Source organism: Zingiber officinale, chromosome 4A, assembly GCF_018446385.1.
Source record: "Zingiber officinale cultivar Zhangliang chromosome 4A, Zo_v1.1, whole genome shotgun sequence".
Taxonomy (NCBI): Eukaryota; Viridiplantae; Streptophyta; class Magnoliopsida; order Zingiberales; family Zingiberaceae; genus Zingiber; species Zingiber officinale.
Genome location: NC_055992.1, coordinates 94,896,262 through 94,919,865, shown reverse-complemented (window position 1 = coordinate 94,919,865; position 23,604 = coordinate 94,896,262). Strand labels below are relative to the sequence as shown.

Below are 23,604 nucleotides of genomic sequence, written 5' to 3'. Positions count from 1 at the left end.
ATAAACATTTGAAGTCCAAGTAATAAGCCTATGCATCTCATGTCGTTCTAAGTTTATGAATACACAACCAAGGTAAACTATTGTGTTTGCGAGATGCTCAATTCCTAGATCTATAGGAACATATTTTTTATGGATTCGATCTAGTCTAAGGTCAAAATTAATTTTAAAATATTAAGAAAATGAGAATTTTTATAAAATATAAGTAAAGAATTTTCCCTAGAATTTATAAATTATTTGAAAAATTATTTTAAAAATAGAAGTCCTAGTCTATCATACATATTCTTAATCGTCTTCATAGATTACTGAATTCAGATTTTGGTAGTGGTTTAGTGAAAATATTAGCCAAATTTGAATTGGATTCGACATAATTGAGTTCAATGTCTCCTTTGGCGACATAATCTCTAACAAAGTGATGTTTAATTTTAATATATTTGGTTTTTGAATGATGCACTGAATTTTTGATTAAGTTAATTGAACTGATGTTATCAATATGAATTTTTACATTTTTATATTCTAAGTTAAAGTCTATTAATGTGTGCATCATCCATAATAGTTGTGTTATACAATCACCCATATCTATGTACTCGGCTTCAGTAGAAGATAAAGTAACACTGTGTTATTTTCTACTAAACCAGCTAACAAGTGATAGTCCAAATAATTGACATTCATCACTTGTACTTTTACGATATAGTTTGCAACAGGCATAATTTGAGTCAGAGTAACCTATTAGTTAAAAATTAGGTGTTTTAGGATACCAAATTACTACATTTGGTGTGCCTTTCGAATATCTAAATTGCATTAGTTAAGTGAGATTCCTTAGTACAAGTTTGATATCTAGCACACATACAAACTACAAATAAAATATCAGGTCGATTTGCAGTTAAGAATAAAAGGTTGCCTATGACACTCGTATAATATTTTAGATTTATGAGTTTTCCATTTGGATCATTATCTAAAGTTATGTTAGTTGTCACTGATGTTTTTATTTCTTTAGTATTTTTCATTCTAATTTTTAAAATAATTCTTTGATGTATTTTATTGGTAAACATAATTTCCTTCATTTGTTTGTTTAATTTTAATCCTAAGAAATAAGTTAGTTTACCTACTAGGCTCATTTCAAATTCTTGTTTTATTAAAGTTATAAAATCTTACAAAAATTTTGAGTTAGTTGACCAAAAAATTATGTTGTCTACATATACTTGGGCTATGAAGATATCTTGTTTGACTGATTTTCCAAATAGAGTTGGATCAATTTGACCATGGTTGAATCCTTTGGAAATTATATATGCGGTCAACCTTTCATACTAGATCCTAGATGCTTGTTTAAGACCATACAAAGCTTTCTTTAGTATAAACGTGTGGTCAGGATGAGCAATAATTTCAAACCCAAGTGGTTAACATACATAAACTTTTTCTTTTATTTGCTCATTTAAGAAGGTGGATTTAACATTCATTTGATAAAGCTTAAATCCTTTATGGGCTACATAGCTAAGTAACATTCTAATAGACTTATGTTTGACTACTAGAGCATATGTTTCATCATAGTTAAGTCTCTCTACTTGACTAAACTCTTTAGCTATTAGTCTAGCCTTGTTTCTAACAATTTTCTCTTTTTCACTTAATTTATTTCTAAGTACCCATTTTATTTCTATTATCTTTTTATGATTAAGTAATGGTACTAAATCCCAGACTTTATTTCTTTTAGACTGGGCTAGTTCTTCCTACATGACTATGATCTAGTCTGGGTCAAGTGTTGAATTGGTTTGAATTTGATTAGTTGGTTTGTGGATTAACTTGGTATATTTTCTTTGTTAATAAGCATTACAAATTATTGAGTCTAAGTTGTGTAGTTTTAGTAGTCCTCTAACTAAACCATTTAGTTTGATGAGATTTCTAAAGTTAGTGTGGGATATTCTCCTATGCCATAATCATGTTTTCTCTTTTTATGTCAGGTGACACTTAAGTGAGAAACTAGCTAGGTTAATTGTGTAAATGTTATTATTCCTAAGTCTTTTTAATTTTATTGTAGGGTCTTTCATATGTTTAATTACACATTCAGTGGATATAAATATAACTTTATACTCTAAATCACACAATTGATTAACACTGAGTAGGTTAAATTTGAAATTTTCAATAAGTAGTATTTTATGAATAATGAAATTAGATTTTAGCTCAATGTTACCTATCCCAATTACCTTCAGTTTGTCGTTGTTTCCAAAGTCAACTATTTCTAGTCTTTTGAAAGTTAATTTTGTGAACATTGCTTGATCTTTAATCATGTGTCAGGAGCAACCACTATCTAATATCTATCTAGATTTTTACAAAAGAGTCAGAAAAAGAAAATTTTAGCTTAAGTGTGAATTTAGTTTGAAGTTAATTTGAATTCAGCTAATTTAAATTTAAATTTAATTCTATTTTTAATTTGAATTTAATGTTAATTTTAATTTGAATTCTTAATCATTTCATCCAATCTATATTTTTAATCAGTGAATTTTATAATTTTATTAGATGAGTTAAGTTGAATTTTAGAATTTGGTTTAACTTATGTTATATTCAAATTTAGCTTTGGATTCAACAAATAAATATTCTTTGGATAAACTTTTAAGCTAGGTGAGTCACCTCGACATCATTGAGTAACCACGCATTTGAAATTTTTTAAATAGTCCTATCCACTGAACTTAATATAAAACTTTGGTCTAACCAATTAGAATTAGTAAGGGTAGCTTCAGTTAGTTACACTAAACCAAATGCACCAGGTCAAAGCCATATCTTTCTAGATATGCATAGGTTGAACTTCCCTAACCTATTATCATCCAAAACTTCTTCAGTACCATTTATCATGTTAAATTTCTATCCCTATTTATTCTAGTCCTAATTACCTAGCTGAATAAATTATTAATTTTTTTGTAAGTGTCAACTAATTTGGAGTCTCCTCCTGGATTACTGAACTTTTAGGTTTTAGTTTTATGTCGATTTACTTTATAGTTATAATAAACATGATTATAGTTTGAGTTTAGATTAATTTTATTTTTGTTTAATTTAAATTTATTTGTTTTTATTTTATTCTTTAGGTTTAAGTTTATTTTTGAAGATTTAATTTTTGAATTTAAGAGTGAGTTATTTGATTTATGTAGCAAATTTTATTTTTTAGTATATAGTACTGATTGAGTCCTACTTGCGTGGTTAGGCATGCTTTCGGAATCTAAACTTTGGTTAATTTTTTTTATTTTAAGTTAGAGTTAAAAATGATTTAAATGTTGAGTTAAACTTGTATCCGAGTTCAGATTTATTATACATAGCTCTTTGGGATCCAAGTATCATATTTAGATATTTGGATCCTGAGGTAAACTTTTCCAACTGTTTTTAACTCTTTAACTTGATTTTTCAAAATAGAATTTTCTTCCTCAAGATTTACAACTTGAGTTGAATTTCTGTTTTGAACTTGGTTTAGCGTGTTCTTCAGTTTTAGTTAAGATTTTGTTTAGGCATGAAATACTTTTAAAGAAATTTACAATGTAATTAAATTTTACCCTAGTTGGTTCGTCTGAATCGGATGCGGATCCATTGCTTGACTCGTATTCTGACTTGTCTCTTGATCTGTTTCACCTTCGGTTACCATCAGTACGAGGTAACTTGCTTGATTCGGTTTGTTTGCTCCCAATCCATCCGAAGAAGACTCGTCCCAAGTTGCCTTTAGTGCTTTCTTTTGCTTTGTCTTCGTTCGGGCATTTGTGTTTAAAGTGCCCCTTCTTGTTGCAACCGTAGCATGTGACGTTTACCTTTGAGTTGTTGGATGCAGACTTGGACATCTTCTTCATGTCGCGTTTGGTGAAGCTTTTCTGGCCTCTAGTGAACATCTTACCATGTTCACTAGTTGCTCTTCTTCGTCTAATTCTGGTTCGGATTCAGTTTCTACTTCGGGTTTAGCTCCCTTCGAAGTACTTGCAAGAAAAGTAATTCCTTTTTCAACCTTTGGGCTGTTAGTTTGTTCGTGTACCCCCAATTCACAAAATAATTCATCCAACTTTAATTTTGAGAGGTTCTTTGAAACCTTATAGGCATCTACTATCGATGTCCATAGCGAGTTTCGAGGGAATGAGCTCAGAGCATACTTGATTACATCTTGATTCTCGAGTTGATGGCCGATCATGTGTAGGTCGTTGAGGATATCCTTGATCCTCGCGTGTCATTGGCTTGTGATTTCTCCGTCCTGTATTTTAATATTAAATAAAGAATTCAATAATAGATCATGTTTCATTACCCTTGAGTTGTTGGTTCCTTCGTGTAGTTCGATGAACTTGTCCCATAGCTCCTTTACATTCTCATGCGGGCCGACTTGGTTGAGTTCTTCTTTCATGAGTCTGCATTGGATCGTGTTTAATGCTTTTGAGTCAATTTGGACTTTTTTCTTATTCTCTGGACTCCATATTTTCAGATCAAGTGGTACTTTTGTTACTTCGTCTACAGGCGCCCGGTACCCGTGTCAGATAGTGAACCATTGCTCGATGTGTTGGACCCTGTGATTGTTTTGATGTGATCAACAAAGTTAGGTTAGGTGATGTTTGGTTTTAATCCCTGTGTCTAAGTGTGCAGGAGCTTAGGAGCACAGGAAGTCGAGTAGAAAATGCAGCTAGCGAGAAAGATGTCACGGGAAGGAAGCCGACGAGCTCGGTGCATCCGAGGGACGAAAGGGCTGCAGAAGAGTACACTGGTGGACGAGAAGAATGTATGCGACGTTCGAGGGACGAGAAGCCGGAGCGGAAGCCTGCTCGAGGAGAAGGTCAGAAATTGGGTTCGGGCGATCCCTATTTCGGTTGGTCGCAATCACCTAGGCGATCGGAGCAGTAGGAGAGCGAAAGGAGCTGAGCAAACCTGCTGGAAGTGCCCTTAACAGAGGTTGAAGGCGCCTCCGAGGTGCCCCATGCGCCTCCGCCATCTTCAGGCAGAGGGCGCCCTCCATAAGCATGGAGGGCGCCCTCCATAAGTAAGGGAGTTGCCCTCCATGCCTATGAAGGGCGCCCTCGACCTGGCGAAAGTAGCCATTGGCAACGGATAAAACTTTATCCGCTGTTGCCTTGCTGGAGGCGCCCTCCATCCACATTGGAGGCGCCCTCAAGCTACGGATATGATTTCAAGGAGCTATAAAAAGACCCCTGTAGCTAGGAAATAGGACAACAACTGCTGTAATCAATTTCCTAGTCTTTTCTGAGCTTTTCATAGATTGTAAGAGGCTTCTCTGCCTACATGAAGGAGAAATTTCTAGTGGAGCTTTGCAATCACCTTGGATTATCAACCACCTAGGTTGTAACCAAGTTAAACCTGTTAGCCTCTTTTAATTGTATTAGTTGTTCATTTACGTTTATAATTATTGTGGTAGTGCTACTAATCTTAGTTGGAAAAATAGAGAAAGGTTTTGTTTTATTTTTTTTAACAGACACTGCGTCTTCTTACCGGCCCCGCTGCGCCAACACGATGTCCATATTTAAGTAGATCTCCATCCTCTTTTTCTAATACGGAAAATTGTTTTCGTTGAAGAGAGGAGGATGAATGGTGCTGAATCTCTCAAGTTGAGCCATTGATCACTGAAAATGAAAAGCTAAAAGGAGGTACTAAGACTTGATCTTGGATTAGTAGTGCTTGAGAGAAAAAAAATATATCGACGACTTGAGTGGTGTTGCATCACTTTTAAGTAAAAATCGAACAAAAAATAGTTATATGAAAAGGTAAATTTAACCAATTCAAACAAGATACAATAAAATAGAAATATGAAAAAGAATTAAAATCATTCCCCGATTTAATTGGTGGTTCCACCAATTCAGAGTAGAACTTAGCTCTAATACCACTTGTTGGATCAAGATGCACGTGATGTTGGTTGGTCCTAGGAAGATCATACCGGTTTCACTGTACAAAAATTTTGTACAAGTGTCGAACCTTTCCTAAACAACATATTGTGTTATTTAGAAGTTAAATTAGGAATCGCAAACGGAACTTAACATTATTGATTCCAAATTTAACTTATCTGTTCTTAATGGTTTAGATTTGGATCGCAAGCGGAACTTAACACTATTGATCCAAATCAACCTATGTTATAAATTTAATTAAATATTAATTTCCAAAATTGACTTCCAGGACTGCATGGCGAGGCACATGACCTTCTTGGATATGGAAGCATCCACCATCGCCTAGACAAAGCCTTTTAAGGAAAGTTAATATTTAATTTCCTTATATAACTCTAGGTCTAACCAAAAAGAACAATCGAATCACAAATTCGAAAAATAAAAAGAAAACACAAACTCGAATTACAATTCGAAAAACTAGAATCTAATGCCTATTGTGTTTAGAATTCATACAAAGAAAAATAACTAGCATGATGCGGAAGAAAATTACTAGTTATACCTTCTCTTTGTATGCTAATGACCTCGAGATCTTCTGCCGTATTCCTCGCCTCGCCTTGGACGTTGTGTGGGCAACGATCCTCCAAGATGAACACCACCCAAAGAACTTCTCCTCCTTCTCTAAGTTTCGGCCACCACCACTACCAAGGAGCAAAAGAGGGCAAAGGGAAAAGAGAGGGAGAGAGGGTCGGCCACAATGAGGAACTCCACCAAGAGAATAAGAATTGATGTGTCATGAGACCTCTCCCCCCTTCTTTTATATTACTTGCCCAAGGCAAATAAGGAAAGACTTTTTACAAAAATTAAAATCTTCCTCTTGTTTTTCCTTTTCTCTTTTTATTTTTTCTTTTCTTTCCTCTTGATTGAATCAATCACCAAATCAATGATTGAATGATCTATTGATTGGCCGACCCCTTGCTTGGGCACCAAGCAAGGGTGGCCGCCCAAGCAAGGGGTCGACCACTTAAAAGGAAGGAAATACTTTTGTAAAAATTTTATAAGTAAAGAAGAAAAACTTTTATAAAATTTTACAAGCTCTCTTTTTAATTTCCCAATGTGGATGTTAAAAAAGGAAAGTTTTAAAAATTAAAACCAAATTTTAAAAATTAAAACCAAGTTTTAAAATTTAAAACTTCTCTTCTAAAATTTCCTTTTTTAACATAGTTACAAAAATTAAAAGGATTTAAAATTTAAAACTTCTCTTTCTTTTTTCTAAAACCATGAGGATGGTTAAAAAAGGAAAGTTTTAAAACTTTTAAACTTTCTTTTAAACCATGTGACCTAATTCAAATAAGGAAAGTTTTATTTTTTAAAATCTCTCTTTTAAAACTTGTAGTTTTCTACAAAGAGAAGATTTTAAAATTTCAAAACACCCCTCCTAATTTGGCATATCATGGTCGGCCTCTCTTTGCTTGGACGCCAAGCAAAGGGTCGGCCCCTTTGTGAAGGAGATTGGCCGACCTCTTTGGCTTGGTCACTAAGCCATGGGTCGGCCTCTTCTTGGACACTAAGGACTTTATTGTTGGTCCCTTTGGAGGTCGGCAAGAGGGGAGGGAGGGGTGAATTGCCCTACAAAATAAAACTCGAACCTTTCTCGAATTTCAACTATATAATGAACACTTGTAATAAATAAATAAAAGAGACTAAGTAAAGAAAAGCAGACACCAGAGTTTTACTTGGTTGCAATCAGGGGATTGCTAATCCAAGGAATGTAAGCGCACTATCTAATTCTCCTCTCGGCGGAGTAGCCTCTTTACAACGTTGACAGCACAAATGAAAAGAACAGAATTGAAAGCACAGAAGGAATTGATTACAAGTGAGTTGATTAATCTGTGCAGACCAGTACTATATTTATAGTACTGGTCCGGGCGCCTGGAAGGGGTTCCGGGCGCCCTGGGGGGATAAAATTTTATCCCCCAACGATCAGATCGCGTTTGACGCGATCCTGGTCAAAAGTCAGCTCCGGGCGCCCGGAGGGGTTCCGGGCGCCCGGACCCTCAATAGCGCCCAGGGCGCCCGGACCCCTCAAGTCAACTTTTTTGACTTTTTGTGGTCCGGTTCCACTGCTCCGGTTTAGCTCGTTTCGGTCCGGGTCTGTTCGCTCCGGCTCCGTTAGCTTGGGTGATCTCAGCCTTCCGGAATAGGGCTCACCCGAACCCATGTTTCGGCCTTCTCCTCGAGCAGCCTTCCTTCTCGGTTTCTCGTCCCTCGAACGCCGCGCACGTTCTTCTCGTCCACCGGTGTACTCTTCCGCGGTCACCTCGTCCCTCAGACGCACCGAGCCCGTCGGCTCTCTCCCGTGCCGTCCTTCTCGCTAGCCGCGTTTTCTGCTCGACTTCCTGTGTTCCTAAGCTCCTGCACACTTAGACACAAGGGTTAAACAAACGCATGACATAACTTAGCTTGTTTGATCATATCAAAACACCTTGGGGTTCCAACATTTATATGGGTGGACTTGAGGCTTTAATGAGGCTACGACAGGGACCTAGAGGAGAAATTGGTTTTAGCCTTCTGATGAGCTTGAGTATCCTGTGTTCGCCCCGAACACACAACCCAAGTTCATCAATAATAACTCATTCCACTAGAGAGTTATTATTGCACTACCGCACCAATCCCAAATTATATTATGGGCTCCTTCATATATGAGTGTGTTAGTTTCCCGGTGTTTAAGATAACGAATGTCCATTAATTAAGTAAGTTATTGACAACTCACTTAATTAATATCTAGCTCCAAAAGTAGTACCACTCAACTTCATTGTCATGTTGGACTAAGTCCACCTACAGGGTTTAACTTGGCAATCCTTATGAGCTCCTCTTGGGGACATTCTCAACTTAGATAACTAGGACACAGATTCCTTCTATAATCAACAACACACACTATAAGTAATATTATTTCCCAACTTATCGAGCCTATTGATTTATCGAACTAAATCTCGCCCTTTGATAAGTTAAAGAAATAAGTACTAAATATATGTTCTTGTTATTATATTAGGATTAAGAGCACACACTTCCATAATAACTAAGGTCTAGTTCTTTTATTAAGTCAGTATAAAAAGAACTTACCTTAAATAGTCCTACTTAATACACTTAGAGTGTACTAATGTAATTTATTAGTTAAGATAAACTAATACCTAATTACACTACGACTATTCCAATGGTTTGTTCCTTTCCATCTTAGTCGTGAGCAACTGTTTATAATTTATAAAGAACTGATAACATGATCTTCTGTGTGTGACACCAGACACCATGTTAACTACAATATAAATTAATTGAACAACTACACTTAACAAATAAAATGTAGACATTTGACCAATGTGATTCTTTTATTTCATAAATAGATGTTTACAAAAGCTAGGCTTTTAGTATACACTCTAACACGTGAAGGGCGGGGGTGAATCACGTGGTTTTCAAAAATCTTATCTTTTCGGTTTTGAAATTCAAGTTCGTGCAGTAGAAATACAAATAAAAATAGAAAAGTAAAAGACACGGTTTGGTTTTACTTAGTTTAGAGTCATTGGCGACTCCTACTCCAAGACCCAAGTCTTATAGACCTATCGATTGGAAGTATCAAAAAGTGTAACAAGCTACACTTTCCGTTTGCAGTAATTAAGTACAGGAATTAATACTTTGTTACCAAACACGTTTCGTAGGCAATCGGCTCGAGCTCAGTATTTGGTCGACTTCTCGACGGCAGTCAGCCATAGTAGAGTTGTAGCAGGGTAGCAGCAAGAAGCCAGAGCTGTCGGAAAGCTAATCGGATACATAGAAGCTCATATAGAAGTTGTGTTTTGAATGCTCCTCGAGACACCCTTATAAAGAGTGTGGAAGGTGCTTTCCATACTTTTGAAGGTGACTCCAACGTGGTAAATCTGATCCTGAGCTCATTGCTCCTTATCTGCGACGAAGTTTGAACTTTATCCCTTGGAAGGCACTTTCTATGGCACCTTCGGCGCCTTTCATGCACAGTGCAAAGGCGCCTTCTAATGCTTGAAGGCGCTTTGGGTTCTGTTCACTCGAGGTCTTTTTGCTCCTTTTGCCCTGCAAGTTAGGTTAGTCCAACACGATAATATTTAACCTACAAAATAAAGTTAGCACAATAATAATATAATTAATTTATAACTTAGACCCTGTCCTCTAGACCAGGATCTAGTCAGGGTCTCAATTTAGGTTTCAGAAATGAACCTAAATTGGATCGACACCTACTGTCCCTTTAACCAAGACACATTATCACTTAGTCACTCTCTTCTAGTGACTTACTTATCGTGTGCCAAAATACCTCCTTAACGTCAATCTGACCCACCATGTCTTCCTAGCGAAATCGCACATCCGGACTTCGTTACTCGGGAATCACATATCCCAATCTCCTACAGGAATCACACTCCGAACTTCGCCACTCGGGAATTGAACATCCTGATTGGACTTCGCACCTGATGTTAGATCCTCTTGATCCGTCAAGTTAGTTAACCCTACACACTCGGTAACAAGGTTAGATTACGATAACACATAACTTAACTCACTTGTCATTTATCAAAAGTTGAGTTAGACCGTTAGTGCAAATTACACCAACAAACACTTGTCCGGGCGCCCCGACTAGTTTGGCGCCGAAGAGACGCTTGTTGTTGTGGATCATCGTTGAGGTCATGTCAGCAGAGGTCTGAGCACCCGAGAGATGATAAATTCTTATCACATCACTGTTGTGTAGCCGTTGCGTGGAAATAGAATTTGCCTCGCTGGGGCACCCGAAGATGGTCCAAGCGCTCGAAGTGTGCCACGTTAGCAAACGGTCACTTCGAACAGTGAGCCTATCAGCGTCCTGTACGAGGCTTCTCTGCCTCCGACTTGTGTCAAATAATGAGTCAAGTAGTTGAGCTTCATTTGTCTTGGATTAGCAACCTCCCCGATTGCAAACCAAGTAAATCGTTTGTGTTTCTTACTTATTTTATGCATTTTAGTTTTTTTTTATGAAAGTGTTTGTCTTAATCAAAATCATAAGTTTCGAGACGGGTATACTTATTTCTTTAGGATAATTCACACCTCTCTTACCGGCCGCATGAGACCTATAATTAGTATCATAATGAGGCTACTTCAAAAGGATTAATTGCCAACCGAAGCACACAAGAAATGATTGGACCTAGCATCTACCCACCAGTATTTGAGGAGGAATTCACATTTTGGAAATGTCGAATGGAGGTATACTTTAAAACCGATTTCAATATTTTACTAACGATTAAGTACGGTTTGGATATGCCCAAAAGAGAAGAAGGAAAAGAATTTGAGAAGCATCGATGGACTGAAAAGAAGTGCAATAATTTTATGGCTAATGGTAAGGTTGAGTTCCACATTCTGAGCGTTTTGCCTGCTCAGGAACTCGACAGAATCAGCAATTGCAAGAGCGCAAAAGAACTTTGGAAAAAGTTCTTGAAGCTCTATGAAGAATCAAAAGAAGCTGAATCCATCTCCTCGATGGACACCGAATTATCATCAAATGAATCCAAGACCAAGGAAATTGTCGAAATAATATGTATAGTCGAATACCTACCTGAAGATAAAGAAGACTCATCCGAGATGAGCATCAATGAAGTGGAGAATTTTCAGAAGAAAACAACAACGAAAGGGGTGCATCAGACAACGAAACTGATATGATAAGTAAGGTATGTTAGCTTCCTCTTGATCAATTATTTGAGTATATTAAAATGCTAAGTAAATCCCTATGCAAATTACAACCCAAGGTTGACTCTCTAAAAAAGGTTAATATTAACTTAGAATGTAAAATAAACAATGCATGCCTAAAATAAGAATTTATGAAATTAATAGTAAAAAATATAAAATTAAAAGATAAAATATAATTGCTAAAAAAAGATAATTCATGTTCAAATTTTTTACATGCTTTATTTCAAATATCATCGAATGCTTAATTAGTATTTTAGATACCATAAAAGCCAAATTACAAAAGTAGAAAGAAAATTTATTCTTAGAAAACATCTGATTAATCTAATAGATAGAAATATATTTTGAATTCCAAAATTATATAAATTTTCAAGCATGTTCTAATTTTTATTTACTTTAATATTTTATTTGCATGCTCAAAATTGTCTAACTTTTTCAAATAATTTTTTTTGATTCCTTTTTGTTCAAAATTAATTAAATCTTAATTTTTTTCATGAAAAATGATTTTATTACTTATATGTAGAAAATATTTTATTTTTTTTTACTACTATATTGTTTTTTATGAATTTTTCAACAAAAATCGTATATTTAAAATTAAAATTATTTCACAGAGTTATTTTTAAAAATTTATTTTCTTGTGATAAAACATCATGTTATCTGGTAAAGGAAATATTTTTAAATTTTTTTTACCATTATTTAATTTTCTATGAATTTTTTATGAAAATACAAATTTTTAATATTAACAATTTTTGAACATTCAATTTTTAAAAATTTATTTTTCTCCAGATATACTTCTTATTTTACATACTCAAAAAATTTTACAAAAATTTTAGAGCACAACATCTATTTAATAAGTATTTTTCTTTACTACTCATATTAATTTTGTTTATTCGTAAAAAATTTATCACTTTTTTTTTCGATAAGTATGTTTAACCATGACCCAATTTTTCAGAATTTGTTAACAATTAAAAATAATTTAAAAATTAATTCTTCCAAAAATAATGTTTAAATTGTAAAAATTCAAATTTTTAAAAAATAATTCTCAGAATTTTGCTACATGTTAATCACTGTTTTTGTATCCCTTCAAATTTTTTACCTTTATTTTTAATGTGATCAAAAGGAGAAAATAATAGATTAAATATAGGGGAAGGTATATTTTTTTTACATATTAATTGTTTTAATATTACGTATTTATTAATTGCATTGCATGTTTATTAATTGTAATTATTTTACTGTTCTTTTTAATTCTAACTTAACTTGGATTGATCACATCAAAAAGAGGAAGATTATAAATACTCCGCATTGATTTTGATGTGATCAACTAAATCAAGTTAGACTCTACGTTATTTGATGTCTTGCGTTTGAGTATAGAGAGACTTAGGAATGTAAAAAGTCAAATGGAAGACGCAGCGGATGAGAAAGATGACAAGAGATTCAAGTCGATGGGTTCAGTGCATCTGAGGAACAAGAAGTTGCAGAAGAGTACACCGATGGAGCGAGAAGGATGAGTGCGACATTTCTGAGGGACGAGAAGCCGGAGCAGAGGTTTGCTCGAGGAGAAGAATAGAATTGAGTTCGGGTGAGCTCAACTCTAGAAGGTCGGAGCATCACCCAAGCGACCAGAGCGGAAGGTCGGACAAAGAGTCAACTCTAAAGTTAGCACTTGTCTGAGCGCTTGGACCAAGTCCAAGCGCCCAGAGTCCTGGTGCCCGGAGCTGGTCCAGGCGCTTGGTCTAGTTTGGTGCCGAAGAGGTGCCTGTTGTTGTGGATCATCGCTAAGGCAATGTTAGCAGATGTCTAAGCGCCCGTAGCAGGTCCGGGCGCTCGAGAGTGGATAAATTCTTATCATTTCGCTATTACATGGAGATAGAATTTGCCTCACTGGAGGCGTTTGGACTGTGCCACGTCAACAAACGGTCACTTCGACCAATGAGTCTATAAAAGGAGCCCTTGTGCTCTTCATTTGTATAACACTTTCTGTATTCGAGTTATTTTACTCTGTTCTTCAAAGTCTGAGCTGCTAATGTCCTGTATAAGGCTTCTCCATCTACGACTTGTGTAGGAGAAGGAGTCGAGTAGTTGAGCTTCATTTGCCTTAGATTAACAACCTCCCCGATTGTAAACCAAGTAAATCGTTTGTGTCTCATACTTATTTTATGCATTTTAGTTTCTTTTATTCAAGTGTTTGTCTTAATCAAAATCGTAAATTTTGAGAAGGGTATACTTGTTTTTTCAAGGCAATTCACCCCCTCTTGTCGATCGCACAGAACCTACAAATGAAAGTTATGTGGCTTGCACATTAGTTGTGCAATAATATGTCTGGTTGAAAATGTTTCTGAAGTATTTGAAGATTATTAAGGATAGTGGGAGTCCTGTTATAGTGTACTGTGACAGTCAAGCTGCTATAACTTTTTCCAAAGATCCCAAATATCACAGCAAAGACAAGCATATAGAAATTAAATATAATTTTGTAAAATATATTGTTGACAAGAAATAGATAGTTTTTGAGTATATCCCTACACGTAATATGTTTACAAATTTTTTTACTAAGTCATTAACTAAAGAGTCATTTTAAGGATATGGAAAGTCTTTATGACTTCTTAAAATATAACACATTGTAAACTGTTATAATCTATTCAGTGTATATATTGTTACATTTTGGAGAAAAGTCTCGACGAGTATGTTAGCAGGTTGAGATTCGTCCACTCACATGGACAATTATCTCTATTTGTTAAGTATAAATAGAGATAAGACTGTTACTTATGAGATAGTTTATGTAGCTGTGAATAGAGACATACCCATAAGTTAAGATCGCCTTGATAATTGTGTCAAGATGAGATCATTTATGTAATGATCAGAGTAAATGAACTCACCATTTACTGAATCTGCTTAAGGCTATATTGGAATTCATAGATTGAATTCAAGATTAAACATTAGGTATGTTTAAATCGAAATCTATACGATGTTAAATTTTGAGAAAAAGTATACGCTCTTTTTAGTAAAGAGAATAACATCGTAGCATGTGATTCATAACATATATGCTATGGCGACAATAAGATTAGTAAGAGAACGAGTCTCTGCTTCTCTACTATGTGAGACCCTTGAGATTACAAGTTAATCTCAATCTTATCCTAAGTAACTATTTAACTGTCTATTTAAAGTTCCAATCAGTGTATGCTACTTTAGCATGTTTCCAATTGGTTATGGGTGATTTGGTCTATGGAGCATAACTAGGAAAGTGACTTATTAGAATGAATAGATTCTAACTAAAAAGGAAGATTAAATAGATTTATATCTTTTGATGTTATTCACTGGTCGATCCATTTCTATTATGTATAGAAATGATTGTGAATATTTGAATATGGAACATGCTATTGACATAATAGTCATTACAAGGGATTAAAAATATTCATATTGATATAAATAAAAATAACTTAATTAGGGTTTGATTTATTCTATAGACCAGTTATGTAAGTTATAACAATCTTCTTAGTATTAATTGCTCAGTGTGCTTATTATTGCACGAGCCATTTTTACTAAAATATGAAATGAATATTCTTATTTGGTCTTTATGACTAATTCATGTTTTGCTCTGATCTTTGTGACTTGATTAAAATATTATCTATGTTTGTGACTAATTAACCTTTATGGATTGACTTGAACAAGTAAGAGATATAGGAGTTATGAAAATAAAAGGATGCCTCTTCCCCTTCATCTTCCTCCTTTATGAGCGATATTATTGTCGCTTGCCTTTATATAAGAGACGTCCAAAGAATTAAAAGGTAGAGGTGGTGAGCAAGTAATCGGCGAAGAAGAACATACCTCTGTAAGATTTGGTTTGTGAATCGTGAAGAGCTTTCCGATTCATTCGTAATCGTTCTTCCGACTACAAGCGAAGATCAAAATCTACTATAGGAGATCACTGTGAGTTTTATAGATTTTGTATTTCTATATTTCATGCTTTAAAATCAAAAAAAGAAACAAACAACAACCTGAATTCAGTCCTGCACAATTATCTACATGTTTGGAAATAAGAACAAGTGCTAAGAGAGGGAAACAAGAACAAGTCAAAAAAAACAGAAGTGGCTGCAAGACAAGCTTGCCGCCGGCATTCAGAACAAGCATGAGCATAAACAACTTTCAATTGGAGCCGGAATACTAATCAAATGACTCTTTCAGGAACAGAGGTTGGCTGGAGAATAGGGTGAGGCATGTTGATATTACCAGCATTTGGTAGTCCCATGCTGCTTCCAGCTGAGGGTTCTGACTGTTGCATTAGTGCAAGGAATATCTCCATCCGAGTCACGTCTCTGTTCGCCTGCACATAATTGTTCAGCCTAGTTTTAGCGATTGGATTTGCGCAAGATTCACAGTAGTCTTTTATTGTTGTATGCGAGGGGACAATCAAGAGTAGTACCTTGACAGCAAACCGTGCCCAGGCATGGTTTTTGTGGGTTTCCATCACCCCTTTCAGTATGGTCAAACCCAATCCTCTGATGAAGTCAGCGATCTCCAGAAAGGAACATCCCTGCTCACATAGCATCTGTGAGGAAATGCAACTTGAGGCTTTAGCTTTATCGATGAGGAATAAACGTGGAGGGATTTGTATAAGCGTAGGGTATTATGGTTTACCTCTACCAGCAATTGACGAGGTGGGTTCAGATCCTCCACCACAATGGGACAGGTGATTGGTTGGGTTCCCACGTCCAATGCCCATGTTGCACCACCATTAAAGTTGTCTTTCAAGAGCAAACCACCTTGATGAGTGCTGATCTGCATGGGAATGATACAAGAATCTGATAAAATGGAAACCACCCTGTACTAATTGATGATTACAGTTAGATTAAATTCAGAGCTTGAATTGGGTTGAAAACTACAAAAATTAATGGTTTTAATATAAACAAAACCAAATTTGAATATCTAAAATGTAATTTCAATAAAAATAAAGAAAAAAATGATGGCATAGTGAAGATGGAATAAAATAAAATCTCTGTCAGCAAGAAATTCGATATCTTCAATCTATTGTTCAATAATAAAGAGATATTCTAAGGATCGAGTCCGGCAAATTAATGGATGAATTTCTCTTAAGCGTTCCCGATTTACCGGTGGAAAACTTTAAAATAATAATAATAATAATAAAGGTGAATTAGTGAAGATATCATTAAAATAGTAAAGAATGTATAGTCAAAATAGAGATGAGCCGTCCTGTACCTGCTAGGCTAAAAGAAAAATTTTAGAAGAATGATAAGGATGAGAACTGTTTGGAAGCAACACTTAACAAAGTTAATGCATGATAGATTGTAATGCTGAGGTGAATGTGTAGAGTTAGTAGTAAGGAAAACAATAATAATAATAAATATTAACATTTGGGAGCAATTATTATTGCTTCAATAGTTGACAAACCAAGAGAAAAACAGATTCAAACAATAAACATGTTAGATAGTAAGAAGGGTTGAATAATTGGAGTATAAAATACAAGGGGTTGAAGGAGATTAAAGAAAATATTTGTTAATAAAATAAAAAATGAACTACTGTATTTGAATATTAGTGATGTAGTCTCGTTAAAGTTCAATAGAGTGATTAGATTAGTATAACTAACTCTAATTTGTTGGGATAGGCACCTTAATCATGATAGTGACTGACAGTAATGTGTTGGCTTGAAGTTTTGGCAAAGAACTATGTCACTATTGGCATATCTAAACAAGGAAACACATGGCATATAATAAGCATGCAGTGAAGTCACACCTTGGGTTCTCCAGCAACTTTCAGTTTTTCAGCATGCTTTGTCACACTTTGCAAGAAAAGCATGTGTTTGATAGTCTTTTCCAATAATGCATCAATGCTACACTGCTCCACCACCAACATCAAAAGGCAAAAATAAATTACCAGTGCTCTTACATAGTAACAAGCATAACTTGGAAACTAAGGTTCAGAGTTTCTTGTTACAACAAAGTACCTTTGCACCATTCGGGATTATTTCTCGAAGCTCCTTGATATGGTCTTGGATCATTTGCCGATCTTTTGGCCTTGGTCTAGGGCACTCTCCAGGTCTAGACCTCTTTCGGTTCAGATTACCTATTTCTGAAACCCTTTTACTAGTTGAATCTGATGCATAATCATTCTTAGCACTGTGACAGCTTCCAACCCATGGGCTGATTTGAGACTTATGAAACCCAGACTCATGATAGTTCTCTCCATTTTTCTCACTGCTGCACGAAGATCTGCCATAACTTATGTGTGAAGGCTCTGTTTTTACCACTAATGGTGCAAAACCAACAAACTCATCTTTCATGTGCTTTGCCAAATGTACTTCACCATGATTGGGAGTTCTAGCACAATTTGCACTATAAGTATCAGTGACTGTACTCTTACACGAAGCATTACTTTCTGATCTCTGTTTGACACCTGGATTGATCTTTGAAATCACTGCATCCAATAATTGATTACTGTTATCTATGGAAAACAACCCAGCATAAGAGATTTGTTCATTCAAAGAATCAAGGATGGGAGGAGCATCTGTTTCTGCTGGGAGACTAGGTAAATCAATAAAGTTACAAGCATTTGTAAAATTCTTATGCACCACATCGGTCAAATTGTCATTTATCCAATATGTCTTCTGGTTAACATCTGACATATGAAACGTATCATCATTTGAAGCAAACAAAGATGATGAAGTTTGACTCGATGTGGGAAGAAGCTTGTATTCTTTCAAATTTTGTGCACACAGTATGCGAGTACAAGTGCCATTTTCCTCATAGTCAACATTTTTACCTATTTGATCACTCTGAACAGGTTTCAGGTCGTGTATTGTACATTCTTGAAGAACACTAGGGAGCATATCAAAGTAAGAAACTTGACCACTGGATTCACCAGAATAAAGATGTGAAGCTTGAACTGAATCATCATTTTCTTTTACCTCTGCATTTGATTGAGTATATGCAAATTCATTGCATGAGAAAGGATGCTCCATGGTAACCTCTGATGTCCATGTACTTCGAAGTCTAAGCACATGGCTTCTTTGGTCTAAATTTGGAGGTGCTCCACTTAAAGATAGCTTAGTAGATGAACTTAAATATTTAGTAACTCGAGGTGAATTTGAACTTGAATTAATATTGCCAATGTCAGAAACATTGTTGGCAGCTTCTAAAGGTCTGACACCTGAGGTAAACATGAGTTCTTCTTCCAAGATTTTTATTGTATTAGACAGTAAAACTGAGTTGGAAATAGAATGCTCATTTTGACATCTGGAGTTTGTATCATCTAGTAGTACCTGTTGGATACACTGTATGTCTGGCATATGAAATATGCCATCTTCACTTTGCAAGATAAGCTTGCCTATAGGATATGCCATCTTTACAGCCTTTTTCATTGGCACTAGTTGAGAAGCACAAGGTTGTACTTTCTTATTGAACTGCGACAAAACTAAGGAAACATATTCAGAGAAGGATCTTGGGGCTTGGGGTTTGAGGGAGTCAGGGTTGCACCAATCAGAAGTGACATTTGGCCTGTCATCCACATTAAGACATGCATTTGTAGATCGAGAACCAAAAGTTGACCTGCATGATGTATATGTTTGACATTCTTCTGTCAAAGATTTCTGGGTACCCTCAGATAGAAGATCATTTGAATTATAAATTATCTTTGTGAACAAACTTCTTATATGATGAATGAATCCCATGTTTTCGGTAACCTGTAATATGGATACACACATCAGAACCCCATAGTCCATTTTTAACGAATTTTATCAATATTTGCAAATTGAAGCAAAAGGGAAAAAAGTACAAGATAAATCAAGTTAGTAATATGAACCATTCCAAATTAGTATAGTGGGAAAAGCATACCATCTGAGTAGAACCAAATTGTATAACCCCATATGGAAGCACAGGAATAATTATAATGGTCTGCAACACAATCAACACATCATAAATTAAGTTGAGAATAACATAATTAATGTAAAAAAAAATTATATTTTAGAAGAATATGTGAGTGAGAACAATAAGAAACAGCAAGATGAACAGCCTAACCTGTATGTCTGCAGCAAATTGGCAGTTCAACTCAGCAAGACCCTTAGAGAATAAATAAATCAATTAGGACGCAAACAAGCCATTACAATCAAAAACACTCCATCCTAAATAATTTGACGTGTAGGTGCTTAATCAAAGTTGGATAAAGCAATTGATTGAGGTAATACAGATCCAACATGAATACTTATTCATGAGATGAACATTAACTATCTAAGATATACATTGGTTTGCATGGTGAATACTGCAGTTATGAAGAATCTAGAGAAGAATGCAATTTAGTTTGTGTATATTAAACAAAGGAATCATGTCAAGTAGTGTAAGAGTAATTTGATTCAGATTTAGGACCAGATAGAAGTCATGACAGATTGCTTATGCTATCTTAATCAGTCATTTTCAAGAACTTAAAAAAAGAGCCTAATATATAAACAACAAGATTACCATTCCAACCAAATAACCAGATCTATTCTTGTTGCCTGCTTCCTTAATACAAGAACGCAATGATACAAAAATTGGTTCAAGTGGGGTAGCAAAGATACAAAGTTTTATATACTAATAATGCTGACTAGACAACCAATGTTGAATAAGAATTCCAAACAGAAGACGTGCATAACAATCAGGATATATACCTTACATATTGAACCAAATCTATGCTTATTGATCCATACATATTTTCCAGATGAAGCCACTTGTCCAACTAACCTGAAAAATACAAGTTCTTAAGTAATTGTCCTGATAGGAAGAAATGTATAAATCAATGTGAATATCAAGAAAGACCAGATGCAAATAAACCCACCCATCTCCGACAAAATGGACATGGGATGCCATAATCTTGTCGACCAGAACTTTTATTGGATCATCTGCTTCACAGCCTAGCTCAGAGAAGTAACTATTGATACCCAAATCTTCTTGCTTGGGAAGAGAAATTGAGATTTTGATGCTTGAAACGCTAGGCTTCTGATTATAGTATCCATCTTCCCAGATCAAATGCCTGTGAAATTTCACAACAGTCTTCATAAAAAAAAAATGCGGAAACATTCAATTCGATCAAAAGATCATAAACTTTCCACTCGTTCTGAAATGAGTACAGCTAAAATTAACAAAGCAAAATCCAAGCAAGACCAAATATCAAGACAACAAGTTTCCAGTTTCTCCTACCTAATAAATCTTATATCTTTTCGTTGCTATATGCCAATGAAAAAGGAAGGAAAATTCAATGTAAACAAGAACTTATTCTGCACATCTATCCAAAAAACATGTCAGATACGGCTCATCATCACGTTAACAATTTAACAGCAGAAACCTTTCTTTATCAGCCAAGCTGTGCACAACCCAATCAACAAGCCCTATCTTCGCCAAAACTTATCCGGCGAAATAGTAGAAGGGGCAGCAACCAAGACATGCTAGCTTACATTCGATTCTGGAAGACATCCAACTTCCAGGAAACAGCGTAGGACCACCCATAGTCAAGGCACAGTTGCCTCAACGCCTCTCTTAGCGGCAACCCCATGAGGATGAAACAAACGAACGCACTCCGGAGCGAACAAAAACGAAGATCCCGACTTCACCGCAGCGGGCGACCAAATCCGAAAAGGATGCAAGAGCTATTTATGGAAACAGAGACGTCGACGCGACGTCGCTTCCGTGACCTGAGCCTGTCTAGCTTCGGCGGCGAGAGCCCCGGCCGGCCTGCATGCTCCGCACCCGACCGCCCCTCTTCCTTCCGTTCCGTGCCGCCTTTTCGCCCTCCTCCTCCTTTACCGCTTGTCGCCGGCCACCCATCGACGAGCTTGAGCACGAGGGAAGCTTCTCGAGCGCCTCCTCGGAGCGCGAAGTGAGCACGTTGCGGTGGAAGAGGCCTTCATAGTGCGAGCCACTCTTTTAAAGCGTCGGCTTCCATCATCATTCCTCCCCTACGAGGGCAAAAATGGAAACCGTTATAAATTTAAGCATTCCTCAAAACTACCTGGACCCCGTCTTCCTATTCGTGGATCTGCGGGTATCACGGAATTCTAATTATAAATGCTTAATCAGAGCCGTAAAAATAATTACCCATTGATTGTCATCATAATAACTAAAATGCCACGCCACCTAGCTATTTGCAGAACCGTAACAGGAAGACGTGCTCTCGTGATGGGTTCGGCCGATGATCAGCGGTGAGACTTATGCTATGTTTACTTAGAGTGTGGATGAGGAAAAAAGAGAATCAATAGAAAATTATTTTTGGAGGAAAAAAAAAGAAAAGATAAAGAAATTTTTTTTTTTGCATATTTGTTTATAATGATAGAGGAAGGTGAATATTTGTGATGTAATTTTGTAAATAAAAAAGGATGAATGCATCATTTTTTTAGTACATAGTGTAATTTTGTGAGTTAAAAAAGTAACATGTGTCATTTTTTTTGGTATATGATGTAATTTTGTGAATATAAAAGGGGTACATGTGTTATTTTTTTCCATCTATTGTTTTCCGTCCGATTTTGAGATGATCAATTTTAGCTCCAAAATTATTTGTTGATTGATTACATTACTTTTCTTTCAGAAAATTTTAATGAAGTAAACGATAAAAATCTTTTCTTCATAAAATTTTAATAAAGTAAATAACAGACATTTTCTCACCGTGAAAATTTTTTTTTTTTTTTGTTAATTTTGCTTTCCACTTTACTGGAGCCTTAGAGTTGCATGGTGATCCTCATGCGGACGATCTAGTCACATCCAAAGGGCAGAGGCCCTGCTTGTAGACCCCGACATTTAGTTAAATTACGAGGGAGCCACTGAGGGAAGAGGGTTAGACAGCAGTGGGCCCACTTAGTAAATTAACATTTTTCAATAAATTTAGTGTTTATGCGTTTAATGTAAATAAGAATAATTAAATAAATAAATTTGAAAGCTTGTTAAATTGAATAGATAAATTTAAATATATATGTATTATTTATTAATATTCATAAATAATATTTATAAATAACATTTTTAAATAATATTTACAAGTCATCTTCATTAATAAAATTTTTATTAATATATTAAATAAAAAAATAAAAATAAAATAAATAATAAATTTAAATTATTGAACTTAATAACTAAAAATTTCAAATAATTAAATAAATTTAAATTTAGAATTCGATAATACATGAATAAGCTCGAATCAAAATGAAATCAAATTTGAATGAAGAATTTGATAATATCTAAATAAATTAAATTCGAATCAAATTTTAAACAGACTTAAATTTATAAAAAATAAATTAAGTTAAATTTAAATAATTAATTCAAAGATTTAATTTATTTAAATTCAATTCGACCCAAGTCGATTACCTTATTAAATAAACTTAAATACTTTAAAATTTTACCCGATTCGGCTCGGCTAGGTTAGCTCGGCTAGATACAACTCAACTTATTTACAACCCAGAAAGTAGGTAGGTCATCTTTTAACTTTGTACGCTAGTTAATCATGCAGTCCTTCAATGGTAGGGAGGGAAGGGGTTGATTTTTCAAAGCAATGTTAGCGGCGGATGGTCAGGTAATTGCCCCCAATCGTTTCCTTTTGCTTTAAAATACTCGGAAAAAAATTTGCAGCTGAAGATTTTGGGAGTGGTGTTTTGTTTTGCTCACAGCTACTTTCCTTTTATCCTTTTGAGGGAGGGTTTTGATTCTGTTGTCCCCCTTTCATTTTTCTTTTCCAGTTTGTTACTGATCCTAATTAAAAAAAAAAAAAATCCAGTTTTTCCAATTGATTAGTATTTCTACATTGGAAACTTCCTTTGACGAAAACTTACTTTGATGAAACTCAATCTAAGAGGGCAACGGGAAAAATGTGAAAAACAAACAAAAAGAGAGACGCCAGTAAAAGACATATCTGTATGAGAATCTTGACCTTGGCTTATAGAGTTTATACACCATCTCCACAAAAAGCAAATGTTTTGCTTTGACACTAGTCCTTTTTGTTTGTTACTCAATCTAAGGCCCACTGGCATTAGAGGGTGATGTTGATCACCATAAAACAAGTAGGTGGATTAAGGTCACACCAGTTC

At 35.3% G+C, this 23,604-nt stretch overlaps 1 protein-coding gene across 2 annotated transcripts; it reads right to left on the bottom strand.

The window, feature by feature from the left end:
* Positions 1 to 15,538: 15,538 nt before the first annotated feature.
* Positions 15,539 to 21,456, bottom strand: LOC121970226 (transcription factor LHW-like). 2 transcript variants are annotated; one of them, XM_042520790.1, is made up of 10 exons: positions 20,886 to 21,456; positions 20,379 to 20,573; positions 20,212 to 20,284; positions 19,586 to 19,627; positions 19,403 to 19,462; positions 17,518 to 19,251; positions 17,307 to 17,408; positions 16,194 to 16,334; positions 15,979 to 16,104; positions 15,539 to 15,879 (listed from the first exon to the last, which is right to left on the bottom strand). In XM_042520790.1, exons 2-10 carry the CDS (start codon positions 20,408 to 20,410, stop codon positions 15,724 to 15,726), a joined length of 2,466 nt encoding a protein of 821 aa, XP_042376724.1. In that variant the 5' UTR covers positions 20,411 to 20,573; positions 20,886 to 21,456; the 3' UTR covers positions 15,539 to 15,723. The 2 variants fall into 2 exon arrangements, with proteins under 2 accessions (XP_042376724.1, XP_042376723.1); XM_042520789.1 differs by having other exon boundaries at positions 20,995 to 21,456.
* Positions 21,457 to 23,604: the final 2,148 nt, after the last annotated feature.